Genomic DNA, 24430 nt, shown 5'->3' with positions numbered 1-24430 from the left:
TCTCCATTTCTAAGGTAATATTTGAAGACCCCACGACTTTCACTCTGAATGCCGTGTGTTTGGTAAAGGAACATCCTTCGCCCATGAACTATGCATGCCGGAATAAAAAATCAAACCCGGTACACCCCAATTGCGAAGCTAATATCTTAACCACTAGGCTTTCGCTACCGTTCCAGAGTATGTCAAAATGCATTGTAAACGATTTCTGTATTATTATTTGGAAATACAGCGACAATCATTCAACATTGCTTAAAATTATGAAAGTCCGTACAAAGAATTATTCCATGCCCGTATGTAATGTAAACACCGTAACCTCTTACGGTGTCCTAAACATGCACGGAAACTCGTAAACAAATTAATCATGCCATATATACACCAAACTTTAGAAATGGATGGTTACTTAACACAATAACTATATTGTGGTTCCTGCCACCCTACATAAACAAATGGAAGTATTCTGCACAATGTAGTGATGTTTACATACACAATCGTCAGCAAATAATGTGTGAAAACTGAAGAAGTGTATAGAATGATTAATTGATTGAATGCTGTTTAACGTCCCTCTCGAGAATATTTCACTCATATGGAGACGTCAGAAGAACTGACGAGAATGTTAAAACAATATTGTGAAGGACAGAATATGGTAAGCTACTGAACTGAACAGAAAATAATTCTTCAACCATATTCGAATCCCGTGAAGATCCGGGTTTGAATAAGTACTCAATACCCCCTTGCTTGTCGTTAAAGGTGACTAAATGGGGGGTTATTCGGATGGGACCGAAAAGAAACAAGATCCCGTGTCATAGCAGGTGTGGCACGATAAAATTTCCTCCTTGCTCAATGGCCATAAGTGCTGATCATATTCCTAAATTTCGCAGCCTTTCACCGGCAATAGTGATGTATACATATGAGATAAATATTCTCGAGAGGGACGTAAAACAATGTCTAATCAATTAATCAACCATATTCGAAATACACGTAATTCAAAATATTCCAAATACATTTTCCCTTCAATTCCGATAGGCCCTGCAATTTTATGAACCTGTTTTATATTATTCGTGCTCCGAATGTGAGTAATTCTATATTGGAGAACGTTTAATTACTTTCAAGGTCATGCTTCGATCGCACAAACAACACCGTGTGACAGTACTATTCCGGAATATCATAAAACTGACTTTGTGAGCCCGTTGAAAAACATTTTATTGTGTTTCAAATTCTATTAAGATAGCGCGTTCAGAAAGGAAAGCCAAAGAAAATCCCTGACCTAGAAATTTAAATGCGATGGTAAATATTTTGATATCAGAAGTTTGATAAGAACAAGTAAAACACCATATCATATCCACGTACATCTAACATAAATATATCACAATGTCAATTAAATACTGTCAGCCAAGTTTCAATTTTAATCAAGAATACAATGACACCATCAAGTACATAGATACAACGTAACAACTATACAACTCCGTTTGCAAGGGAAAAATAAAACATAATGGATTCAAAGGTCGACTGCACTGACATCTTTATATTTTCTTTAAATGCTACGATATGTGCCATACACACAGACACAGTCTACATGCATCCGACATTTGCACTTGCACCTTGCAGTTTGATAATACTCCATCATTAGTTAGGCTATAAAAGTAGTGCACCTTGATTCTCAATATTTCAATCGCAGTTGTTGATTTATACATAGAAATGGATCAATGTATAAACAACATTGACGACTGCAAAGTAAATGTATTTATGAATGCAAATCAGCTATCCATGCGTGTCCTCTGGGTTCATTAACACAATGGGTATATATTGCTATGTGTCGCTTAGGTTCATTAACATAATGGGTGTTTGTTGCTATGTGTCGTCTAGGTTCATTAACATAATGGGTGTTTGTTGCTATTTGTCCTTAGTTGGTACCCAGTGACGTTTTATTCTTGAATTTCCCCTTATATACAATACAAAAAGCAATGATTGCAACGACAATGACAATAAATGCACCAAGGGCAATGACTACCACCAGGTACAGTGTAATAGTAGTTTTTTGCACTGCATTATGGGAAACGGTAGTGCTGTATGTAATATTCGCATGACTTGATTCTGAAATAAATAAAAAGAAACCACGACACAATCAACAAAATATACATGCACGAAAAAACATCAGGAAGATTGATATTCTGTTCCTCTAGAAAACAGATGATCAGATGATGTATGTTATCTTCATCGTGTATCCTCTAAGGGATTCATGAGATTGATCACCGTTCCTAATCTTTAGTTTTCCATAGCTCTACCTGGAAAATATGGGTTAACTTTTCGTAGTGGCCAGTAAAACTGGAGGTACCAATGCTCCAAATTATATGCTAGATTTTCATAAAATTATCAATACTGCAGTATTACCTGACTAACATGAAACAAAAATAAAACAATATCCATACAAAAAATACAGCTATAAAGAAATGAAGATCGTAAACAGTGATCAATTTCATAAATCCTGTAAAGGATACAAAATTAAGAGAAATGCAAACATGGCTCCCTAGATGTAACAAAGGTGGAACCAGGTACCTAGGAGGAGTAAACATCCCCTTTCGATAGGTCACACCCGCCGTGAGCTCTGTATCTTGATCAGATAATTAGGGGTAGTTCGTAGTCAAAATCAGTATTTAGCGAACGTCCAAATAATTGGCACGAAACACGTCAGACTGCATTATACCCAATGACAGGTTGTATTAGTCGATCATTATAACGACCATATAATTTGTTGAACTCCAGTAGCATCAACGTATTTGTCAGTAGCCTGTCTCGATTTAAAAGAAGTGAACATATATGCTCTCACATAAGGAAAATAGTGTCAAAAGACAGACTTTTTTACACAACTGCTTTCCTTGAGTCTGTCTACTGACTGTTTTATTAGCATGCAACGTGCTACTTTCCCCAGTAATTGTATATGTGCATATCTAACTACCCCTCAGTGTTTTACACATTATCTAGTATGTTGAATTTAGTGCGATATATCCTTACTTCTCTATCTACAGTTGATAAACTCGATGTTATACAAATAGGTAAAACGAATAAAGCCAATACAAGATGTCTGAGACTTAAATTAGTCAAGAATGAACTACAAATTTCAACAAATCCTTTCATCTGGGATGAAATGAAATAATTTACGCTGCACAAGTTATTCGATTTCTCCAATGTATACACATTAACCACATTAACTTGGAAATAAAAAAATAGTACTTAAGTATTCTTTAAAGGAGTATACATAGTTGTCATACGAAAGCACTATTTAGAATGTATAACTATACTGATTAGTAAAGACAGGTATATTACAATCGAAAAAAAATATAGTCCGATATGGTTTATCCGTGAATCTGAAAACTAAAGCTATTTTCCATACGTTGTCCATTTAAAGTATCCTAATTCAATTGGATAGCAACTTACACATTTACTTAGATATCTTAAACTCAGAGTAGTTTTCTTATCAAACATGTAATTCCATCGGATACCTATTCTGTGAGAAAAGGAGTCCAGGGTGATGACTGATGAAATGAGATCCGTGACTGTTGTCAAGGTACTAGCCTCTGGAAAGATAAGGACACGCATAATTCAGCTTGCTTGAAGGAAACATTAAAATAGAGGAAAAATGAAGATAACGAACAGTGATCAATCTCATAACTCCTATACGCACTACAAAATAGAAAGTTGGGCAAACACGGACCTCTGGACACACGAGAGGTGGGATCAGCTGCCTACATGTAGGTGTTGGCAGGATTGGGGATTATCAGCTATTCCTTTTTTCGCTTTATGGTATTTATCATTTTATAGTGTCAGGTAGAGAACATATGTCCAAATATCCAAATGCACACAGAATAGCATTCCGGATAGCTATGCATTGCACTAGCAATAAATGAATTTTTATATATTATTGCTTCATATAGAAATGAATACACGTAGACCCTGCACGTCCCTTATTTTGTGCAGGGACTTAATTTACCGAAAATAATATCTATAGTCAATTTGCGAGGATGTAAAATTGAAAGTAATACTCTCTGAAGGTTGGTTGGTTTGCGGTTCAGAATCCCTTAAAACAGCTTTCATTCAAACAAGATACTTAAGGACTCTTAAATGAAATGCCGCAATTTTTTCTAATAAATCTATACTGTGCACGCCTGGCAATTTCTTTGTCGTTTCATAGCTTATCGAAACTTTAGAATGCATCATCATGAATACTCCCAAACTTTACTTATGCTTCTGAATTCTTGGCAAAAGAACAGTTTAATACGTCCATCAAGTGTTTCAGCTCTGGAATCGTACTATACTATATCTTCTCGGCCATTTCCGTCACCAATTAAAAAACGATGACGATAATGTTTTGATTCAGTTGTGTCTCCAGTATACTAAGAGAACCCTTCATCAAGTAAGTTGTACCAAAGCTGTTGGATATTAAATAATGGGAGAGCGTTCGCTTCGTAACCGGGAGGTCGTGAATTCGAGCGTCGCTCGTGTCATGGCCGTGTCAAACCTAAGACGTAAACGAAGAAAGTTATTGTCTTTCGCCAAACACTCGGGATTTAAAATTGAGAGTCACGGATCATTCTGATATTACATTAAAAAGGAACTTCAATGTCGCGGTGAAGAACCCTCGCTGCTACAGCCATGGAAGCTAAGCATAATTATAAATTTGTTATTTCACCTACAACTAGTGACGTCTCAATATTAGTGAAAATTTATCGACGGGACGTAAAACAAACAAACATTTAATCAAACAAGTAAAAGTACGTTTTTTTTTTTATATTTCTGGCATCTCGTAAATAGCCAAAATAATAACTACTTATGTATAAAAAGAAATATATACTTTACTGTGATAAACTGTAGTTTAAAATTCTGGCCTCTACTTTGATAATAACACTATGGCAATGTTACGTACTATCTGGAATTCGACTTTTTCCAAGTTGCTCTATCTCAACACTTATAATTTGGAAAATTATTACTTATAGAAAAGAGCCATTTTCTGCAAACGCAATCCATGTAGAATGTACATTTACACGTGATGAAATTTGAATATAGCAAAAGTGATCAATCTCGTAATTCCTATAAAGAATACAAAATTAAGAGTAGGGCAAACATGGACACGGACCGATACACCAGAGATGGGATCAGGTGCTTAGGACGAGTATGCATCGGCCGCGGCATACCTAACATCTTAAAATTTTTAAGGTTCCTCCGTAAAGCACTGGGTGTTAAAAGGTGAAAGCACGGGGATTTTGAATTTTACCTACGATCAAGAAACCAAGAGCAAAATGGCACCTGATGCCTACCACAGCTCGGAATTAAGTCTCCTAAAGCTGGTAACGTTTCTACACGAATACAATACTCTAGAGAGGATAAAAAGCATTAGGCAGACAATCATTTTTTTCTGTTTCAGTAGTTGCTATTCGCTACTTTTTCAAGTTTTGGAGATTTTTCCATTAATCACTATCCATTTGATACAATTAATACATGGGCATTAAATCCTTTATGAATGAAAAACCTCTCTTTAGCATATATGCAAAAACATCTGATAGTGACATTTTCACTTGAAAAATAACACTAATTCTAATAGTTTCAAATAGAGCAATGTTCCGAGTTAGTGAACACAATGAAACGCATAGTTGATAATACAATTGCAAATATAATTAAAAAACAAGTCCATATGACATTAACAATCACATTGTCTTCTTATTGCTGAGTCAACACACTCACTGGTTTGAAAGCCTGTTCTACAAATGTACATTTTATTCTATAATTCTCCTGTATTGGCAATGGGTTCGTCTTCATGTTCAGCATCGTTACTCTGTTTACATTCATCTTCCTGTACCTTGCCAGATTTACATCTCTTACGACGATCGCAAAGGTAAAAACACGTACAAAGTACAGCAATTGCGAAAACTATCCCACATATTATACCTATAATGATATCAGCTGAAGTCTCGTTGGGTGTGGTTTCACCACGGACTGTCGTGGTTGGAACTGTCATTGTTACAGGATCAGGTTCTAAATGAAATATGCAGTTTTACACAGTGTTATATATTATATATATATATATATATATATATATATATATATATATATATATATATATATTATAGTGTGGGCATATTAATATTATGCGATATAACCTGATGTTTGGGTTATGTTACGTTTTATAATCCATGCAGGTGATTTTTAAAAACGCGTAAAGGACTTAAATCAGGTTATATCGCATAATATCGCCAAAATTAAATTCATTTCCTATGATTTAATGGGGAAAAAAACAAAGCTGCTAATCTTCGACTATTCGGACATTTTAACCACTGTTACGGTACTTTTCTGAATATATAATGTGTTCAGTATAATTTACTCACGTATTTACCAGCTTATACCAACAATCAGATACGCATAATTCATTACCTACTTCAAGACATATTGCATATTTTAACGTTATAATTCTTTTTAAAATGAAATAAAGTCTTGTAAAAGCGTTGCACATGTATGGGATAAACACGATAAACACATTAAGTGCATACACATGTAACGGCATGAGCAGAATCTAAAGCTGTAAATTCCCACAAATTAGTGTTGAGCTAACCGTAAACGTCCTGAACATCCATTAAGACAATTGATTGAAACAACACACAAAACACTCTATGACATGGTGTTAAATAAAAATAATAGTTGAACGTTGACTGTATCGACGAATTCAGAAATTTGAACAATCTTGTGCACTGTCCTATTTGGATGGCATCAGCTTGAAAGATTTAAATTTAGTCAATTTGGTATTAGATTGAAAAAAAGAAAGGTATTATTTAGAAGGTGTTCCAACTGTCGAATATATAATTCACAAATGATGATAATCAACAGTCACTTATAAGATCAACATTTATCGTTTTAATGGATGTTACATGTACATGTATTGTCAACAGAAGCATTACTGTAACAATGATTGTGACACAAATGAGCCATACACATTGGTTTATCACTGGAGACAAAGACGAGTGCCACGTTACCTGCAGCTATTCCTAATTTCGGATCAATTTTTGTTCCATGTAATGTCAGTTTCCATTTGTCAAGTGAACCTGTAAATTTCAATCAAATACGATATTTCAATTAACAATATGAAACATAGCCACGAACTAAGCACAATATAGACAATGTTTCCGTATAACTACGCTAACTACCTGAAGTTGAAGTGTCTCTTATATACATTTTCAAAGTCCAATTTCCCTTGGGGTCTTCTCCCCAGAAATGTACGGACATATACGACCAGGTGATGGACCCACTGTACGGTGTGTCAGCTGGTCGCACGCTTAACAACGTTGTCGTAGTACTTCTGGGTGATGTTAAGAACAGTTCCACCTGCCCACGTTGCGTAGCAGAAAACGTAATCTCTGTAACCACATGTTCAAGGAATTTAACTTCACCGCTCATTCCTTCACAACCTTTACTTTGAACCTTGGAAAAGATTTGCCTCGTTGATCCGCTGATTCTTCCACTACAATTTTAGTGGTGCAGCTCATATGAATAGCATATGTTTATGAAGAGTACTCAAAAGTATATTTAATTATGGAATGTTCGTCAATTTCCATGTCATTTGCTTGTTAAGATATAGGAATTATATGAATACAGATTGGAACGTCTTTTAAAACACCAAAGAAGTGTCTTTGTTCATATATATTGTTTGCCAGGTAGAGAAACGGTAACGATTGAGAAAAACGACATTTGATTATTCATATAGACAATTAGAAATAGGTATGTATTACTTTAAAAAACAGACCGGTTTTATGCTTAACTACATGTTTTAATCGGGCATACTTTAGAACGGCTATGTTGGGACTTGTACACGTTCGTTGACTCGGCACCAGTGTCCAGTTAGCAGCATGCGAAACCATTGCCTCAGCATCAAGTAAACCAAAGCCAAAGAAATTACTAACTATAATAGAAAACGCTTCTTTGTAGAACTATTTACATATGCTTTTCTTTTCAGTCATATTTGTTCCACATCTTTAATTCTATTACTTAAGTGTAATATTTCTGTCCAGGGCCATTTAAAGAAAAACAAATATATTCACTATGGAAACAGCTCAAAGCTCTTCCTCTTTATAGTAACATTGTACATATCACCATAGTCACATGCAATGATTTAAGGTACCGCACGACTACTGTATAGTATTCTATTATTTTCGTTCGCCAAAAAAGCAGAGACGACATATGCATACTTATTTGTCCACATACATCGTTTTCCGGCTCCATTAGATGCAATATCTCTTCCATGTAGACCAGACATTTTTGCGGTGTTAACTATCAGGTGCTGCACATCTCTCCAAGTCATATCATTTCTTTATTAAAGACACCAGAACTTTGACAATAAAAAAACTTCAAACAAAACAATAAACATGCTTAATATATTTGATTAGCTCTTGTCTTCTTGTCTCATTTGGAATATCAAGGACCCGCCCCTGTAGCAAACAGGACATTGCTGATGTAGGAGGAGGACCATGGATTGCAAGCTCCTTTTGTTGAAACACTTTACCAACAATCATTATGTATGCCTTTCTAGGGTGTAGGCGTTTCTCTCATCCCTAAACGAAAATCTCAACTCCCCATTGCAATTTATAGATATGTCCTTGTGAGAAAACAAAGCGTATGAATTGAAAACAAAACATAACATACTTTGCCTGTAAAGCAAGGGCGATAATCCCTGCCGCCATCGGAGCTGATGCAGATGTTCCTGTGAATGACTTATCACATCCACCACCCATTTTTGTAGTCTATAATGAATGAATTTGATTTTTTTTTTTATAAAACAAGCGGTTTAAAAAAGACGCATCATATACAGAGCATGCGCAGCCTTTATGGAGAATTTAATACATACATCTGATCCCACCTCTGGTGTGTCCAGAGGTCTGTGTTTGACCACCAATCTATTTTGTATTGCTGATAGGAATTATGAGATTTATCACTGTTCGTTATCTTCACCTTTCATACAGAGATGTCATTTGAATTTTAGGGTAGGTTCTATCAGGCATCTATAACGCATGCTTTTTCCATTAACACCGTGTATTCGTATTCAATGATATGAATCATGAAATATTCTTATTTTCTTCAAAACGAAATACGTCTGTGTTAGGATTGGATTAACTAAACAGAGACAATATTTTGATCAAACTTGGGGTGATAATGATCAAAATTGGATTTATATCAATGTTTGATTTATATACTATATGGTTATTCTAAGATTTAAATTGTATTAAAGGTGGTATGGTCAAAAGTTATGGGGGAAATTGATAATGGCTATTTACTCTAAATTGATTAGGGAACAAAATCATCAAATGTAAGGAGATGGATTGCTGAAGACAGTTTGCCTGGGATATAATCTAATTCCGTCACTTTCTCTATCTTTTTCGTTTTTAAGTAAAGAAACATTCTTGGGAAGTTCTTTACCTAAATAAATAAGTTCATTATGGAAAACAATAAATATATATACCTCAATGATTTTTTTCATTGCATACACATAGCAACGGAACAGTGTGCATGACAAATCATAGAATAGTAATAAAAATATAAAATACACATCTAAAGAGCAGAACGAATAGACACCCATACAATAAAAATAAAAACAAATCTTCACCATCCTTAGATACGTACCACAATATTAGATGTTGAAGTACTTTGACTGTAGGTTACAGCCATGGCTGCTGAGCAGACTTCGCTGAAGCTTGCAGCATACCCATCACTGTTAACACTAGATATCGCTATGGTGTATATACTATTCGCATATCCATCCGCATTGCAATTATCTTCATTCTCACCGTTACCAGCCGCCCATACATATATAGAGCCGTAACCTGACCGCCCCTGAAATATTTCAACAGTTTAAAGGCTTTGATTTAACTCATAGTTTTACAACGTAGTATCTATGTAGGTAGATGAGCACACCATCTATAACCATTTTCTAATTATAGCTATGTAATACTGTCTTATCTGTATAATATATTGATCAAAAAGTTATGGATATTTGGAAATACATCGCTCGTAGGGATATTTGAATATCTAGAAAACGTTTTACAAAATCATTACAAGAATGTCTTTGTTTTGTTTTGATAAAGTAGCATTGGTTTAGAATGACAAAAGTCTGCTTTGTTTGCTTTGATAAATTGAAAATTCACCTTAAATTAACATTTCTGAAATATTACTATTCAAGCCAGACCTCCAGGGTTAGTAACAGGTTGAAAAGGAATGTCGCATTCTACAATGTGACATACTATGATACGCCATACGGTTATTATGTCTAAGGTATAACGAACGGAATCTAATATTTGTTTTCCACGAGATCAATCTTCATGCAGCATATATCACCATGTGATTGGATTACTATTCAAGGACTATGTGCTGCATGCAAGGTGAAGATAACGAACAGTGATCAATCTCATAACTCCTACAAGCAGTACAAAATAGATAGCTGGGCAAACACGGACCCCTGGACACACCAGAGGTGGGATCAGGTGCCTAGGAGGAGTAATCATCCCCTGTTGACCGGTCACACCCGCGTGAGCCCCATATCCTGATCAGGTAAACGGAGTTATCCGCAGTCAAAATCAGTGTGCCAAGAATGGCTTAACAATCGGTATGAAACACGTCAGACAGCATTTGACCCAATGCGAGGTTGTATTGACGAACTAGATCGTTATAACGACCATATAATTTGCGAAATGCTGACTTCAATCGAGACTGTTGAAATCCCTGTACCATCAACTTGTTTGTCAGTAGCTTACCTCGATTTAAAAACTGACTATACCCAGAACAAGCTCTTGCATATCGAATCAGTTGAGATATATAAACACCATATGCAGGTGATAATGGAATATTGCTACATAAATGTGGGAAGTTGACGATGGAGAAGCTGAAATCATCTCGTTTGTAATACAGTTGAGTTGTTAGTTTGCCGTTAATGTCTACTTTCAATAAAATATCTAAGTATGAAGCAGAAGTGGACGACTCTATGGTGTCCTTTATCAAAGAGTATTTTGTTTGATGTTAAGAACTAGACAAAAGTTTCGTCAGTATGTTAAACTATGAAAACCGATATGATTCGACATTTTCGACAGATAATATATGGGTATCAAAGGAGTACTGGTCTACACGATGTAAGAAGAAAGCAATACTTTTCTAGTGTATATATATGAAGAAGTGACGTTTATGGTGGTTGTACGCAAGCGCACGTGAACACCATTATTAGAAACATGGGTACCTGCACGATTCCCCTAATAATTGCGTGGTTTACGATGGCGTCGGGACCGTCAAATCCTTTTTTGTCCTCTCCTCCCCAGCTATTAGAATAGATCTGGATATTATTCCAGTCATGGTTTAATGACCGCGCCTCCATGACAGAGGAGGACCCGCCATCACTGGCGCGTATCCCTGCACACACAAGGTAAGTACACAATAAAAGTTAGGTGTATTGTAACATATCTATTTGGGAGTGTAATAGCGGTATGGTAATTGTGAGAGAATGGGTGTGTATTAATATCGTGATAGGTTTATTTAAGGTGTAATAACGCTATGATAATTTTGAGTGAATGGGTGCGTATTAATATCGTGATAGGTTTATTTAAGGTGTAATAACGTTATAGTAATTGTGAGTGAATGGGTGCGTATTAATATCGTGATAGGTTTATTTAAGGTGTAATAACGTTATGGTAATTGTGAGTGAATGGGTGCGTATTAATATCGTGATAGGTTTATTTAAGGTGTAATGACGCTATGGTGATTGTGAGTGAATGGGTGCGTAGTGATATACCTATTGGTGAGGGAATGTTTTATTGTGATCGGATTTCAATCGTACATGTACCTGCAATCTTTGCTTTGTATGCAGATCCAACACCGCACAGTGAATCATTTGCAACTGCCGCTGCCGCTCCAGCACATTTTGTACCATGCCTGTTATATATAATGCTGTGATAAAGGAAACATTTCAACGACAAAATAATATGCATGTACATGTATATGTATTTCCATTTGAAAAATGCATGTAAATACTTAGCAAACATTGAATGTAAATGAAAAAGAGATATTTACATGGATAGTTGGGATATCATTTGGCGCATAAACAAAGGACAAAACTTGAAATTCCTGTGAAATCTTTGAGATTTGAATTTAATTTCAAGCTTCGAACTGTGTTGATATTTACACCATATTTCGTACCATAAATTGGCCACCACATGATGAAAATCTTCCCCATTTCTCTCTCTATGTTTGAGGACAGACTTGTACTTTTTCATCAATGGTTAAAAATTTCGGGCCAAGTTGTACATTTATTATGCATTAACATGACATAGGGATGTTGTAAATGAAAGCAGTGCGTGCAATTTTTATAAAAACACGATAAACTTTAATCAAAACTTCGAATGAAAGGTTCATATCATACTCACATAGTCCTTTTTCTATTACACTATGCAGATATATTCGAGACCATTTTATAAGACGGGGACACATTCTTTATGTTTACAATTTGTAAATGTAAAATCTTTATTGAGCATATATAGCAAAAAACAACATTATATAAATACTGGATACTTTACAACATCAAAGAGATATGACCTTATACATTCTCGGCTTATGTTCTACCAAAGTGTAACATAGATACATGTATATAGTTATACACTGAATTTGAAATTGCATTTTTTTTTCATAAAGTACTAGTCACTCTAAAGAATTTTTTATCTAATATTTTTAGAATACATTTTCTTTATTTGTACTCACGAAAGAATGTAAATAATTTATTGAAAATAAAACAACGATAGATATTAAAAAAAAAATTTCTCGACAAACCCTAGCTTTTATTTTTAAAATTCGTAAACCAATAAATTAAAAAAGCTGTGGCCCTATTGAGTATACGGGTCACGTGTGTGGTTGAATTCAACTTTTAAAAGTTGATTTTGCATATATATTCTGCGCCTGAAATGGAAGCTAAACGTTGATTAAATTAAGGAATAACAGTTTTCGAGGGCATATTACCGGTTCATTGTTTTATGATCAGCTACATGGCTTATTAAAATTGCAGTAATAATTATGTTCCCCTCGGTTTCAATCCCTTATAGACCTCATTCGTTCGTTTTCAATACGTTTCACCAATTGTTTAACATTATAATTCATTAATACAATCAGAGAATAACTAAGTGGTTTGAAAATCAACATAGAAATTGGAATTTCAAACAAAAGTTTTCAAGGGAGTCCGCGCTTTAAAACAATGTTCTCACCCGTGCGCGGTGATAAGCTTAGATATTTTCAATCCTCACTGAATAAGCATCTGCCAGTCGCACTGTGACGTCAAATGTTTTGACCGTAAAAGATGAACATCACGAATGCTGTATATTTCATTTCTTGACACTTAATGTGCCCCCGCCTTATCCTACAGTAAAAGGTGGTCACAATGAGAACCTTTATAATGGATTCACGTTTACAGCAAAACGGTTTTTATTCCCTGTAGTTTTAAATCATGTTATAAAGAATTAGGTTTATGAAGAGGTGAAGATAACGAACAGTAATAAATCTCGTAACTCATAAGAGGAACACAAAATATATAGTTGGGCAAACACAGGCCTTTCGATACACCAGAGGTGGAATCGGGTGCCTAGGAGGAGTAAGCAAATCCTGTCGACCGGTCACACCCGCCGTGAGCCCTAATCTTGATCAGGTAAATGGATTAATCCGTAGTCAGAATCAGTGTGCCAAGAATGACCTTGGTATGAAACACGTCAGATAGCATTTGACCCAATGACAGGTTAGTGAATCAAAATCCGTTGTCCCCAACACTTCTCTATAAGTGTGTTATACTGAATATATCAGAGCAGTAAATACTAACCCCCGAGATGAGGGACTTGGAGATGGATCCCCGTCGTTAGCGAAGAAATCATAGCTGCTCGTTCTGGCCTGAGATACAAAGACAAAGAACATAAAAATAACTTACAAACACAAAATGCTGTTCACAGAGAAGCGGACTATGATAACAATGCACTACATGTATGTAAGTATAGCATACTATATTTGCCGCCAGGTCAGGATGATTGACTTCGACGCCATCGTCCACAATCCCTATCGTTACCCCGTCTCCTCGGTACCCAAGATTCCAGGCCTCGGACACTTTCATTGAAGGCGATGCACTTCTCTGTAATTAAGGTGCTGAATGACATATACTATTCAATTTTAGAACGACTTAGTCTAGTGCTTACAAGAATAGAATCCAGTGTGTCTATAAAGTGAGATGTAACCGGAAGTAACAATGAGGTATATTCTAAGAGCAATAAGACATACAGGTAGCGATAGTACTAGTACTTTGTAACCTACCTATGAAACAATTATTTCCTATTTTCATTAAGAATATTATATAAAAAAAGAATTGAAGACCATATCAGTACTAGTAAATTTGCCATTTGATCGACAACATTTCATAGAGATACTTACTATGTACCACATGTCCGACCAAAACTGATCATTGAATGACGTAGCTCGATTATGTCGCAACTTCCATAATACTTGATTAGCAGTAGTTATCTGAAACAAAGGTAAAAGAAAAACAAATTAACTGAATAACGTGATTTACGAGACAAATCATCTTGTAATTCAGAACTTTAAAGATAATAGCAACATTTATTAGTGAAGTAAAATAAAATACACCCATTATCATTGACGAGATTAATTTTCCGTTCATTTTAAGACATATGTACATAACAGGAACACTAGTATGAGAAACATGAATAGATATGGTAAATTAATGCTTTGATGTTGGACAATTCAATTTATGAGAATGGAATTGTTTACCTTGTGGTGCCTCAGTAATCTTCTATGTGTGTGAAGGGACGGAAGAACACTGCGTCTTGTTCTGCCGTGTTGTTTATAATGATAGTAATACGGAAAGACCTGTACAGAGGAACATAATCCAAATGTACTGAGGTTCTATCATAGTTGCAATTCATTTTATCAACAACTAGTCAAATAATTACTTTACGGTATTTGTGTTTTATATATAAAAATAATTTTAGAATTTGATCAATTTTCTTCATGATACTTACTTCTCCTAGCAGCTGTAACCCATACGTAGATGCCACGTGTACGGCGTCTTTGGCCCCGCCTTCTACTTGGATCACCCATTCGTTGGTATAAAATGACTTGGGTTTACAGTAAATATAGGGAGATATGATGATGAATAATAATGAAATACATAATACATAACACATACTCAGTTATCCAAACATGTCTGAAGTCCATCACATACACTGTTCACGGAAGTCCGGGACGTCCAACGTCGTCATGAATATATTTACCGGCGTTTCTAAGCATTGATTGTTCGTTGATAATATTGTTGTGCAGAAGTTTTTTTAGATTTTCTACCCGAATGAGTGCATTTCTCTGTCACTGTGCAAAACGCATATCCAATCCTTATCACATGCATTCCTTATTGATTTTTTATCAGACGTTTAGTACATGTTTTCCATATCACTAAATGTTTACCTTAGATAAGCCTGCTGTTTCTATTATTTATTTATGGAAAGAATTTAGTGTCACTTTGCCTTTGTTAAACATTGAATAAAAAGAAATAAATGTTCCTGTGAATCACTAAAAAATGATCACTTTTATAAGTAATTCGATATATTGAATCTATCAAGTTGTAAACCTCCGTCAGTTAATTTCAGGCTTTTAATTTAACCTCATAAGTGAATAGGAACCTAAATTATTCTGTGAGATAACATTCCTTTAGAAAACTTATTCTAATATGAGATGTAGCTTGAATTTGTACACGGGGCAAAGCAACAAACATAATTACACCAACATCGAACAGGTAAGACACCACCTACCGGGGGGTTGGGGGTTCGGGGATTAGAGCCCCGCCCGTTACCAGGGCATCATAGCACCTAGACGGAGAAATAGGCAGTGCCTTCTATGCCAAATGCTCGAAATTTAGAAGCGAGAGTGACGGATCTTTAAGGGAATCCAAACAAAATAAGGTACCGTGTCACGGCAGGTAATGGCATGACCAGATTTCAGATCAGGTTCTTTATTTCCTTAAGCTATACAGCTCATTGGTCATAAATACAAGCTATTTACAAATGTATACAAATAAGACAGTAGAGGGTGAGTATACATACAGATACAATTTTGAGGATATAAAATCAATGCATTTTAATTTCATCTTATAGAAAATAATAGAAAATAGTATAAATGACTAAATAGGAGACATATTTCAAGTCCTATGGAATTTGTAAGATCCCAGAGCTTCGCCTCCTGGGCCCACTTGAGGGTCTGAAAGCGGTCCCCAGAACCCCTGCCTCATAAAGTGGTGCCCCCGTAACTGCAATTCTTGGGTCCGCTCCTGCTTCATCGGCATTGGTGACGTCTCCATATGAGTAAAATATTCTCGAACGGAACGTTAAACATTTATTCAATCAATCATTCAATTTCTAAAGAAACAGTGCACATTTGCAGATGTCTTTGCTGCAGCCATTGAGAGCTTCGGAGAATTTGGTGTGTATCGTTAATGCAAATGAATCTCTTAAAGATACACCAATGGGAGGAAAATTACCTGAAAAGGTGTAATGGTTGTTATCTTATTTTTGTAACAGAAAGTGCAGTTAAGAATATATATTTCTTTGGCAATTGATACGTGCCAAATGAAATCATATGGTTATGTTATGGAGCTCATATTAATGAATATTGGTGCGCATTGTGTTTTCAGATTAGCGAGCCTAAATGTTCATTATACGTTCAATGAAATCTTTATCATACAGCTAAACATGCATCAGTTGTTTTATGTTAATCATTTTATTCACTTGCTTATGAAGGTTAAAAAGTGGGGTATTATTGTATATGGATGAGTGCAATATCACATTTATACTAATTTTTTCCTTCAAAATTTGTGTTTATTTGTCAACTTTGTTGCACTTAATTGCTAATTTAACATTGTAAGCAAATTGGAACAATGCTATTGATATACTTTATTTCTTTGTAACCTTGCAATAAAAATAAAACAATAAAACAGAAATCCGAATTGGGTTGTGAATTCAAGTGCACTGCGCATGCGACATACAAGTATCTCAACAACTGAATCCAGCATTAGGGTATGTAGATGGAGAAATACTTTGGTCACTCTCTACATGATTACTTCCGAATTGGCACATTTTCTCCGCAACTGTCTGTGATGATATCGTAGATCCGTAAGCAGTGTAAATACCGTATAGGGGGCCGTACTCATCCCCGCCTCTTATATCGGTCTCTAGAATGTTATTCCCCAATACCCTGCTTGTCTGTCGATCGAATAATCTGAAGAAAAAAAGTTTATTCTGTAACGTGTAGCGGTCACCCAAACGTTGTTTAACTTGTGTGATCAAGAGAGAGACTCTACCGCATCAGTAGAAAAGCTAGCTCTCTAGCGGGGCAGTATAAGTTACCTCTTATACTGTCTGCTACACTTATTTCAAATACAATAACATTTACACAATATCGTGCAGTAAATTGATTACAGCCCTTACTTACGTTATGTTACATTCTATGTCCGTGTTAGCCGTTGTCACTACTTTTGTTTTATTTAAGTGTGTTTTTCCTTCTTCTGGACATTTTATATTCAGACAAGCTGAACGTCCACTGCTTTTGATTGAGTTTGTCTCATCCACTGCTAATGAGGTGTAATTTCCGAGTATATTTCCACGTCCATCATAGCTTGTAGAAGTGAATGTCACAATATCAGTGGTTTGATTTATCTGTTCAAAAGTTTACTAATATCATAATTGAAACACAGTCCACCTAGCAAAATACATCTGTTCCTATCAAAATTACTTGCGCTAGTGTTCACATGTGCAACATATTCAACGCCAGAGAGCTCAGAACACTTACGCTGCGTATGCAAGGTGAAGATAACGAACAGTGACCAATCTCATAACTCCTACAAGCAATACAAAATAGATAGTTGGGCAAACACGGACCCCTGGGCAAACCAGAGGCGGGATCAGCTGCCTAGGAGGAGTAATCATCCCCTGTTGACCGGTCACACCCGCCGTGAGCCCCATATCCTGATCAGGTAAACGGAGTTATCCGCAGTCAAAATCAGTGTGCCAAGAACGGCTTAGCAATCGGTATGAAACACGTCAGACAGCATTTGACCCAATGCGAGGTTGTATTGACGAACTAGATCGTTATAACGACCATAGAATTTGCGAAATGCTGACTTCAATCGAGACTGTTGAAATCCCTGTACCATCAACTTGTTTGTCAGTAGCTTACCTCGATTTAAAAACTGACTATACCCAGAACAAGCTCTTGCATATCGAATCAGTTGAGAAATATAAACACCATATGCAGGTGATAATGGAATATTGTTACATAAATGTGGGAAGTTGACGATGGAGAAGCTGAAATCATCCCGTTTGTCATACAGTTGAGTTGTTAGTTTGCCGTTAATGTCTACTTTCAATAAAATATCTCTAAGTATGAAGCAGAAGTGGACGACTCTGTGGTGTCCTTTATTTCGAGCTCACAGGGATATATCAAATCGACATATGAATGAAAGCTATCATTGTTAATAGACAAAACGTCATCGATGTATCTAAAAGTCGATATCTATATATCATATATGAATTTAGATACGATTGCATATATTTGATTACTATATTAACGAAAACGAGTTAGTATCAGGTGAAAAGACAAGCTATGACATCACTAATTATCTTAACAAATGGCAGCGATAACGTACTGTCCACCGTGTCTCTCAAAGGACACCTCGTGTGAAGTCCAGTTTTTCTGTCAGTATTTGGAATTCTAATCACTAGTATGCAAGGTGAAAATAACGAACAGTGATCAATCTCATAACTCCTATAAGCAATCCAAAAATGATAGTTGGGCCAACACGGACCCCTGGACAAACCAGAATATCCAAGTCGTTTTTTATATCCTGATACTCCTAAGCAATTTATGTACGTTACTTATTAAATTCGCAAGATTCAGTATAGCTGTTAGTGTGTAAATTGGATCTTCTTGTAAAGAACTAGGTTCAGTTATAGTCTTACTTTATCCACATGTGATAGTGATTTGCAGCTACATGGATGACGAGATAGTGTTAAATTGGCGAGGTACACAAATACAATGCTAGTTTTAGTAATGAATCATGGATTTAAAATGCATGACGTTAAAAATTATGCATTTCTCACATTCCTTTTTTCAACCGACCAAAATTCGCTATAGCACCAAAGGTATTTGGCTTCAGAAAATGTGAGCGACAGCCTCGACATGACTGCAATTCTCTATATTCTAATGATGCAAATATGAGAATTTTATCGTGTAATTTTGCCGTGATTTGCAGGTGTTAAATCATCTTTAAAGTTGAGGGCTTATAAACTTTCAAGGAAATTGTAAAATAATATCGACAATGTTACCTTTACATTTCAAATTAAGAATGAGATTTAAACCCCCACACTTCCACAATATTGGTTTATATTATCAGAGAAATAGAATATTGCGTAATGTCTAGGTAAGGGACGTCTCTGTTTGATCTTTTATCGAGTAAATTAAGGCATCAATAGTTTTATCAACATACTTTTCTACGTAGTAATATCTATCTTTGTGTGCGGTATTTAGTCCCAATGGAATATTTTTCATTCATATAGGAACATCACCATCTTTTGGATGAAGTGCCACATATTTTAATCGATGCATGACCGTGGCAGTGAGGGTTCTTGACCGTTCCAACGCCTACATTAATACGTGACGCCGACATTAACACGTGACAACTACATTAACACGTGACCTCTGCATTTAAAGTCATACCCAGAAGATCAGTAACTTCATTTCTAATACCAGGCAAAAGAACAGTCATCACTTAATAACATGGTTACTCGGCTCCCGGATCAAACCTGGGTATCCTGTGAGGATCCGGGTTAGAATAGGTCCTCAGTACCCCTTTCTTGTCGTAAGAAGTGACCGCTAAAACCGAGGCCACTGTCAAAGCAGGTGTGGTACGTTAAAGATCAATTCCTACTTAAAGGTCGTACGCACCGAGCATAGGCCTACATTTTGCAGCCCTTCACCGACAATTGTAACGTCTCCATATGAGTGAAAACTTCTCGAGAGGGACGTTAAACAATATACAATCAATCAATCAAACCTCGGAAACGGACACCCCCCATCTCAGTAATAGTATGCTAAGTCATAGGTTTGAGTCGGCACCGGGATCAAACTTGGAACCTCCCGTATGCAAAGTAAACACATTGACCACACGAATGAGTATACCTGAATGTAGATTTTGAGAAAACAAGCCTTGGAATACGGTGATGCTATCCTGTACCAGGAATCGACTGATGCAACACTTTGATCCGCCAGTTGCAGTGTGGGTGTATACAACTTACTAAGAGCATCACCTGAAATAGAGACATCATTTCAAAAGAGTAAAAAATGTTCTAAAGAACTACCTATTCAATATTGTGGTTAAATGGCACATGTAATGGCTACACTTGTTCATGTATCCTTTGATGGTGATATATCGCATTTTCAACGTACCCTTTTCGCATATTTTCCCGTAAAATCCCGGAGCACATTTACATATCTGAGGAGCAACACACTGGCCTCCATTCAAACAACTGGGATTACAAATGCCTGTATAGGAAATTAGAGTATGTTATACATATAACAAACAACTGGGATTACAAATGCCTGTATAGGAAATTAGAGTATGTTCTACATATAACAAACAACTGGGATTACAAATGCCTGTGTAGGAAATTAGAGTATGTTCTACATATAACAAACAACTGGGATTACAAATGCCTGTATAGGAAATTAGAGTATGTTCTACATATAACAAACAACTGGGATTACAGATGCCTGTGTAGGAAATTAGAGTATGTTCTACATATAACAAACAACTGGGATTACAAATGCCTGTATAGGAACTTAGAGTATGTTCTACATATAACAAACAACTGGGATTACAAATGCCTGTATAGGAAATTAGAGTATGTTCTACATATAACAAACAACTGGGATTACAAATGCCTGTATAGGAATTTAGAGTATGTTCTACATATAACAAACAACTGGGATTACAAATGCCTGTATAGGAAATTAAAGTATGTTCTACATATAACAAACAACTGGAATTAGAAATGCCTGTATAGGAAATTAGAGGATGTTCTACATATAACAAACTGAATTCAATATTTTACAAAACAAAGTATCCACAAAATAGATTATGATGATGAATGACATGTTCACTAATAATATTGTTATTTTCATTAGACATTTCAATGATTATCCATTTACAAAAACTGAGCTTCAAATTGCCAGGTTTTTGTTGTTTTTGTTTTTTGTTTGTTTGTTTTTTTGTTTTTTGTTTTTTGTTTTTTTTATTTCGCTTTGTTTTTGTTTGTTTTTTTGTTTGTTTTATTCTTTATTGTTTTTGTTTTTTGGTATTTTTTTATTTGTTGTTTTATTTTGTTTTGTTTTATTGTAAGCTCGTATACAGGTTCTTCTATTTCAAAATTGCGGAAAATAAATAAGACTACTTAAACACTAAATTGCTCATCTGTCGAAAAAAAATTTTTTTCTTCATTATCAACTGCATTTATAACTTCCCTTAATTTTGAATAAGTTTAGGATTCAGAACAGATTCATAAAATGTAAAGCAAAGGAAGTCGTATAGTATGACGATACAAACCCTGACCTTGTGAACACGTGCGTCCGGTGTATCCTGACACACAGCTACACGTCCAAGGTGCAATGCACCGTCCTCCGTTGTCACAAGACGGAACACAAACAGCTTAAATGTAAAAGTACATAAATACTATATATATAAACAAACGAAAATTTTATGTAGTTATTTATGTACAGTTATAACAGTGAATTCACTTTTGAAATGATAAGAACTATCTTAAATAGACATGGGCATCTTTACGTAGCAACACAGGGCCTCTGATTTTTCATGTAAAGAATTTATCAAAATTTCAACATTTGCATTAGTTAACTTCAGATTACATACAGCGTCTTAAGGAAAGACCGACCAAACTAAATGGCCTACAATGTGTCCTCTGTCACAAGTGTGTACATGGTAAAAAATATCAACACGATTGATAGATTTCATTAACTAGAATTCTGTAGATATTTACAATTGCATGTCATCGTATACTAGTATTCCATCTAGATGTACTCAATACGCAGGTATGACGTCATCAGCCTAGCTCTGTGCTTTGAGTGAACACGGAGACAAATGCATTCCAATTCAGTTTTAGCCATTTTGTAGTTTTTATCATAGAAAGTATGGATGGTGTATTAATGTATCTTTGATCATGCCTAGTTATGACATCCAATTATTTCACGGAATGTTCCACTGTTTAACATTTTGACCCGTATTGAAACGAATCGAGTATGATAAAATTGTCACGGTGTCTATGTCTTTGATTAAAATTATCTATAAGTATGTCCATGTATAAATAGTTTTGCAGTTGTGATACTGTATATATCTCTGCAACGTAATGCTTTCACGACTCTAGGTAAATTAGGAATGACTATATTATCTAGTACACAGTATATATCAACATACGTGTCTGGCAACTTGTACCCCCGTATCCTGGCCTGCATCTGCACACCTGGGGCGCTACACAGTGCCCACCGTTCATACAAGAAGGGTTGCAAACAGCTGCAATGTAGAACACATTGTTATTGACCCTAATTAAAACATTTAATAGTAATCTGGTGAAGAATGTAAAAATGTTTCCAGAACATTTCTCCTAGGAAACATTTACTTCGAAGTTCTATGAAGGTCCATGTATACATAAATAGTAATATTTAGGAAGATTACCAATGCTTTTATATACACATGAATAGTAAAACTACCAATGCCTTCAAATACTAAGCAATGACCCACGTATCGTGCAGGAATCGTACAGCTTTCTCCATCCACTACAGCATTTAACCAAATGTGTATATGTGCAACACTGTATCCTATCATACAACGACAGTCCTTCACAGGAGTAGTAGTCAGGGTAACTAAAAATACACCATTCATAGATATACACTAGCCAGGGTAACTAGAAATACACCATTCATAGATATACACTAGTCAGGGTAACTAGAAATACACCATTTATAGATATACACTAGTCAGGGTAACTAGAAATACACCATTCATAGATATACACTAGTCTGGGTAACTAGAAACACACCATTCATAGATATACACTAGTCAGGGTAACTTAAAATACACCATTCATAAATGTACAGTAGTCTGGGTAACTAAAAATACACCATTCATAAATGTACACTAGTCTGGGTAACTAAAAATACACCATTCATAGATATACACTAAAAACGTGGATAAAATCTCAGTAAGGATTGTATTTCATAATTTATTTGATATCCAATGCTTTTAATCAGGATATTGACTTACTCATCAGTTACAAGGCGGCAGCCAATGGTCACTTCTGTTCCACAGCTGCAGAAGTTAGGTGCATCGTATTTTCGTACCAAGAAAGTTTGATTTGTCGAAGTTTCGCATAATTGTCTGTTTGAAAATATAAAATGTTTATTTTTTTCAAATGGCTATTCTCTCTTTCTCTCTATTTACAGACATATACAAATGCTTACCTTGTATTGGATAGTAGAAAACTCAGAAAAATGAAGGTGGTAATCATGAACTCTCTATCAATACGTAAACCCATTTTTCCCGTAACTATGTTTGGTGTCACTATTCACGATTGCGTTTGCTCAAATAATATAGTGTATACTAAATCACTAGGTACGTATGACTAGTCCGTCGGTCGCATTTATGAATCTGAAGCCATTTACCATACGCGGTGATAAGCAGAATATACATCTATAATTATCAACTACCGTTTACCAAACAACTGATGACTATATGTATGCACGTACCAACACTTCACCGTCAGTTACGCCCCTTGTCCGCCATTTTGCGGTGAAAAAAATCTTATTTCCCTTTGTTGACTTTGTAAAAATCGTGTAGCTTTAACATTTTTTTTATATAAATTGCATTCAGCTACAGTAAAGTCCCCGGGTGGGACAATTCATATAAAACTAAATAATTACATGTAGCTATAATTCATATTTGTGATTTCTTAAATTTGGTGGGAATAAGGGAGTTATCCGATTGGTCTTTCGCTAACCCCGATTCAAATTACTGGTTGATATGTACATTGTAAAGCGTCTTAAGCTCACCGGTTCATATTCATCTATTTGTTTTGGTGAAAATGATAGTTGATTTTAGTTATGAGATCTGAAATAATTTTGTTTCATCAAAATCAAATTATTAACCGAACAGTATAGTCTGTTCGTTCCTCTTAATGTTACACGTTTTTTTTTTCTTCTTTAAATATTGTAGAAAAATTCGTATTTATTTGCTCTTTTCTTGATATTTAGCCTATCATTTTTT

General features: G+C 35.5%; 3 protein-coding genes across 9 annotated transcripts in view; 1 reads left to right on the top strand and 2 right to left on the bottom strand.

Moving 5' to 3' along the window:
- LOC125675380 (uncharacterized) overlaps positions 1–24430 on the top strand; it is a 41948-nt gene that overhangs the window by 4565 nt on the left and 12953 nt on the right. The window lies entirely within an intron of this gene.
- On the bottom strand, positions 1003–15460 carry LOC130053239 (furin-like). 2 transcript variants are annotated; one of them, XR_008801766.1, is made up of 17 exons: positions 15078–15460; positions 14827–14925; positions 14470–14559; positions 14048–14173; positions 13871–13938; positions 11858–11946; positions 11258–11427; positions 9655–9864; positions 8680–8777; positions 8242–8345; positions 7822–7939; positions 7188–7501; positions 7017–7085; positions 5938–6024; positions 3498–3572; positions 1846–2091; positions 1003–1310 (listed from the first exon to the last, which is right to left on the bottom strand). XR_008801766.1 is itself a non-coding variant. In XM_056160079.1 (16 exons), the coding sequence occupies exons 1-16, from the start codon at positions 15240–15242 to the stop codon at positions 1901–1903; spliced, it is 2073 nt and encodes a 690-aa protein (XP_056016054.1). In that variant the 5' UTR covers positions 15243–15460; the 3' UTR covers positions 1389–1900. The 2 variants fall into 2 exon arrangements, 1 of the variants encoding a protein (XP_056016054.1); XM_056160079.1 differs by lacking the exon at positions 1003–1310 and having other exon boundaries at positions 1389–2091.
- Positions 16983–23884, bottom strand: LOC130053240 (protein serrate-like). Of its 6 annotated transcripts, none has more exons than XM_056160080.1 (9): positions 23629–23884; positions 23432–23545; positions 22910–23031; positions 22586–22681; positions 21704–21805; positions 20548–20643; positions 20281–20408; positions 17536–17759; positions 16983–17322 (listed from the first exon to the last, which is right to left on the bottom strand). In XM_056160080.1, the coding sequence occupies exons 1-9, from the start codon at positions 23700–23702 to the stop codon at positions 17097–17099; spliced, it is 1182 nt and encodes a 393-aa protein (XP_056016055.1). In that variant the 5' UTR covers positions 23703–23884; the 3' UTR covers positions 16983–17096. The 6 variants fall into 6 exon arrangements, with proteins under 6 accessions (XP_056016055.1, XP_056016058.1, XP_056016056.1 ...); XM_056160083.1 differs by having other exon boundaries at positions 21710–21805; positions 22604–22681; positions 23629–23880; XM_056160081.1 differs by having other exon boundaries at positions 21710–21805; positions 23629–23876.

The sequence above is a fragment of the Ostrea edulis genome, chromosome 3 (assembly GCF_947568905.1).
Source record: "Ostrea edulis chromosome 3, xbOstEdul1.1, whole genome shotgun sequence".
Classification (NCBI taxonomy): domain Eukaryota; kingdom Metazoa; phylum Mollusca; class Bivalvia; order Ostreida; family Ostreidae; genus Ostrea; species Ostrea edulis.
Note: the sequence above shows the minus strand (reverse complement) of the source record. Positions and strands in the feature narration are given on the sequence as shown.

Bases quoted from the DNA above. Each gene is read 5' to 3' on its own strand.
- LOC130053239 (XM_056160079.1), bottom strand. From the start codon at position 15,242: ATGTGTTATGTATTATGTATTTCATTATTATTCATCATCATATCTCCC. The intron at 8,778-9,654 runs GTACGTATCTAA...CATTCATTATAG, and splicing joins CTTCAACATCTAATATTGTG to ACTACAAAAATGGGTGGTGG. The intron at 7,086-7,187 runs GTAGTTAGCGTA...TGAAATTTACAG, and splicing joins AAGAGACACTTCAACTTCAG to GTTCACTTGACAAATGGAAA.
- LOC130053240 (XM_056160080.1), bottom strand. From the start codon at position 23,702: ATGGGTTTACGTATTGATAGAGAGTTCATGATTACCACCTTCATTTTT. The intron at 23,546-23,628 runs GTAAGCATTTGT...ATTTTCAAACAG, and splicing joins TTTCTACTATCCAATACAAG to ACAATTATGCGAAACTTCGA. The intron at 23,032-23,431 runs GTAAGTCAATAT...GTGTATTTTTAG, and splicing joins TGCCGCCTTGTAACTGATGA to TTACCCTGACTACTACTCCT.